This window comes from Amphimedon queenslandica, unplaced genomic scaffold (genome assembly GCF_000090795.2).
Source record: "Amphimedon queenslandica unplaced genomic scaffold, v1.1 AMPQUscaffold_9027_Cont19034, whole genome shotgun sequence".
Classification (NCBI taxonomy): domain Eukaryota; kingdom Metazoa; phylum Porifera; class Demospongiae; order Haplosclerida; family Niphatidae; genus Amphimedon; species Amphimedon queenslandica.
The window spans coordinates 771-3,066 of record NW_003550701.1 but is presented as its reverse complement, the minus strand read 5'-3'; the positions used below and the strand labels follow the sequence as shown (position 1 = coordinate 3,066).

At 35.0% G+C, this 2,296-nt stretch overlaps 1 protein-coding gene across 1 annotated transcript; it reads right to left on the bottom strand.

The window, feature by feature from the left end:
• Positions 1–359: 359 nt before the first annotated feature.
• Positions 360–1,874, bottom strand: LOC100639886 (anaphase-promoting complex subunit cdc20-like). The gene is made up of 7 exons (XM_020006869.1): positions 1,775–1,874; positions 1,512–1,708; positions 1,337–1,431; positions 1,028–1,244; positions 790–915; positions 609–738; positions 360–448 (listed from the first exon to the last, which is right to left on the bottom strand). Exons 1-7 carry the CDS (start codon positions 1,872–1,874, stop codon positions 360–362), a joined length of 954 nt encoding a protein of 317 aa, XP_019862428.1.
• Between the last annotated feature and the right edge of the window lie 422 nt (positions 1,875–2,296).

The following is a 2,296-nucleotide window of genomic DNA, read 5'->3' as shown; positions in this document are numbered from 1 at the left end:
TCTATGAGCCCCTGGACCTGATACACCTTTAATCCAGTCCTACGGACCAAATCACCGCTAGAATACTCCAATATTTCAGATAGGGATCTCAAACCAGCTCTCTCTAATGATATGGACACAGCTGGTGGGATGGCCAAGTTGTCCATGAGACTCCACGTGGGTGGATTAATAGGATTATACTGAGCATAGAAATTAGAAAAATTAATGATAAAATAAAATCAGTTTTGAAGTTGAAGTTCAACACGAGTAGAGGGATCATAAAAGGGTAGATATATTATGCAATGACGTAATCTTACACAGTACATAATTTTTAAAAATGGTAAAAATCTATCTTCAATTTATTGAAAAAGTACATTTAATCAAATATTCCAAATCATTAGCGATTCATCGGCACTTCCTGTTATTAGTTGACATTCATTGGGGTTTAAGGAAATATGTAAAATCCGATCTAACAAAAAGACAGATAAAGCAAGTTATACAAATACAATAAAGTAAATAAATAAAGCAATTTATACAAATACTGTTGTATATACATTTAAGTGAATATAACAAATTAATGATCAATTGCACAAAATAATATTAAAAAAGATAGTGAGATAATGGCTGACCTTTATGACCGCTTAGTTCGGCCAATTTAGTAATCTCTGATTCGACCTTCCAAACAGTCACTTGGTTCTTTGGAAAACCATGTGATGTAATTAATTCTTGATGTGTAACTGACCATGTAATACCAGTGACCTAAAAATACATAGGAAAGAGAGAGAGTGATTATATTATAAAGGAACATACTGTTGATTCAGCACATTTAGCTTTGATACATTGTCCTAATGCTGTATCCCACAGCTTAATGGTTTTGTCATTCGATCCTCCTCCAGTAGCTAATATAAGAGGTTTCCATGGACACCAAGCCATTGCCTATCAATCCAGGACAAAACAAGAGTACCACATAAAGTTGTCATAAATATAAAGATCCTTTATTTTCATGAAGAGTAAGATCACATGTAAATTTTACTCTTAATATCTTTACCTTTACAGCTGCAGTGTGTTCATTCAATACATGAATAGGTCTGTTGCTCACTGATGGGTTCCATAAACACACTGTATTGTCATTAGAACCTGACGCTAGAACTGAACCATTAGGTGACCAATGAAGACTACATATCGCCATTTTGTGGTATAACTTGTAAATGACACATTCTTTCAATCGAACATCATTCACTTGTATCTCACCATCTTTCGATCCGCTGAAAGGAAAGAGAGAGAAGAGTGACATTAAAATAAATGCTAGAGAGAGAGATAAAGAGAGACAGAGAGCCTGAGATTATAGTACAAATACCTCGCTAGTAGGTGTAGGTGCCAATCTAAACAGATCACACGGCTAGCATGAGCACACAATGTCCGAATTTTTTTTTTAATATCATAATCATATAACTATAATAACAAGAATAATAAATAATAATAATAATTATTAATAATAATAATAAAAGTAATATCATTTCCTGCCACTCTACCTGTATTCGACCACTGTCTAGTCCAATTGCTAGAAAACGACCTTTATCTGCCCATGATAATGATGTAACGATGACGTCATCGTATCCAATTCCTTCGACTTGCTCCACTTCTTGAGTTTCACTGTTCCATAAATATACCTTTTCGCTTAGTCCTACCGCCACAACATTTTTCCTGCTCCAATCGAGCACATTCAAATCTTAAAAAAAATAACAATAATAATACATGTATATTTTATTAAAGGCCAGTGGGTTTTAAAACGTACAGAAGTCATTTACGATACCCGGAGCATCTAACACTTTTTCTGCCTTTGTCTCGATTTTTCTTGTTGCTTCAAACCGTAGCTCTCCAAGTCTTTTATTCATAGTACTATAGGCAATACTGCCCACAGGGCCATTTACAATGTATTCTGGCACATGTGATTGATCATCTATCATGAAATAAGATACAAAGAGATTATTGGCCTTGCCAGTGAATAGCATGCACAAGAGCTATGTGGTATTTGTCATTCATTTTGTCCAGAAGCAAACTCTCACTTTGGGGTTTTGTGGTTTTAGAAGGGGTTCCTCTATAGTCAGAGAGCTCTTCTCCATGCACTCGAAAAAGTTACTTTCTCCAGCTTTATCAAGTATAAATGGTAGTGCAAGGCATCAAAAGCTAAGAATCTTGCCAAATGTAGTACATTTGAACTGGGCTTTCTAATATCTTTAGAGATGTAGCGTTTTTCTGTAACTTCCTTTGCTTGAACAAGGGAATGTCTAAAAATCACTTACATGTACATGTGCCT

Excerpts from the sequence above, each read along its gene's own strand:
- LOC100639886 (XM_020006869.1), bottom strand. The coding sequence starts at position 1,874 with ATGAATAAAAGACTTGGAGAGCTACGGTTTGAAGCAACAAGAAAAATC. Across the intron at positions 739-789 it reads CTAAATGTGCTGAATCAACA|GTCACTGGTATTACATGGTC; the intron begins GTATGTTCCTTT and ends ATGTATTTTTAG. Across the intron at positions 449-608 it reads CGAACTAAGCGGTCATAAAG|ATCGGATTTTACATATTTCC; the intron begins GTCAGCCATTAT and ends TCTTTTTGTTAG.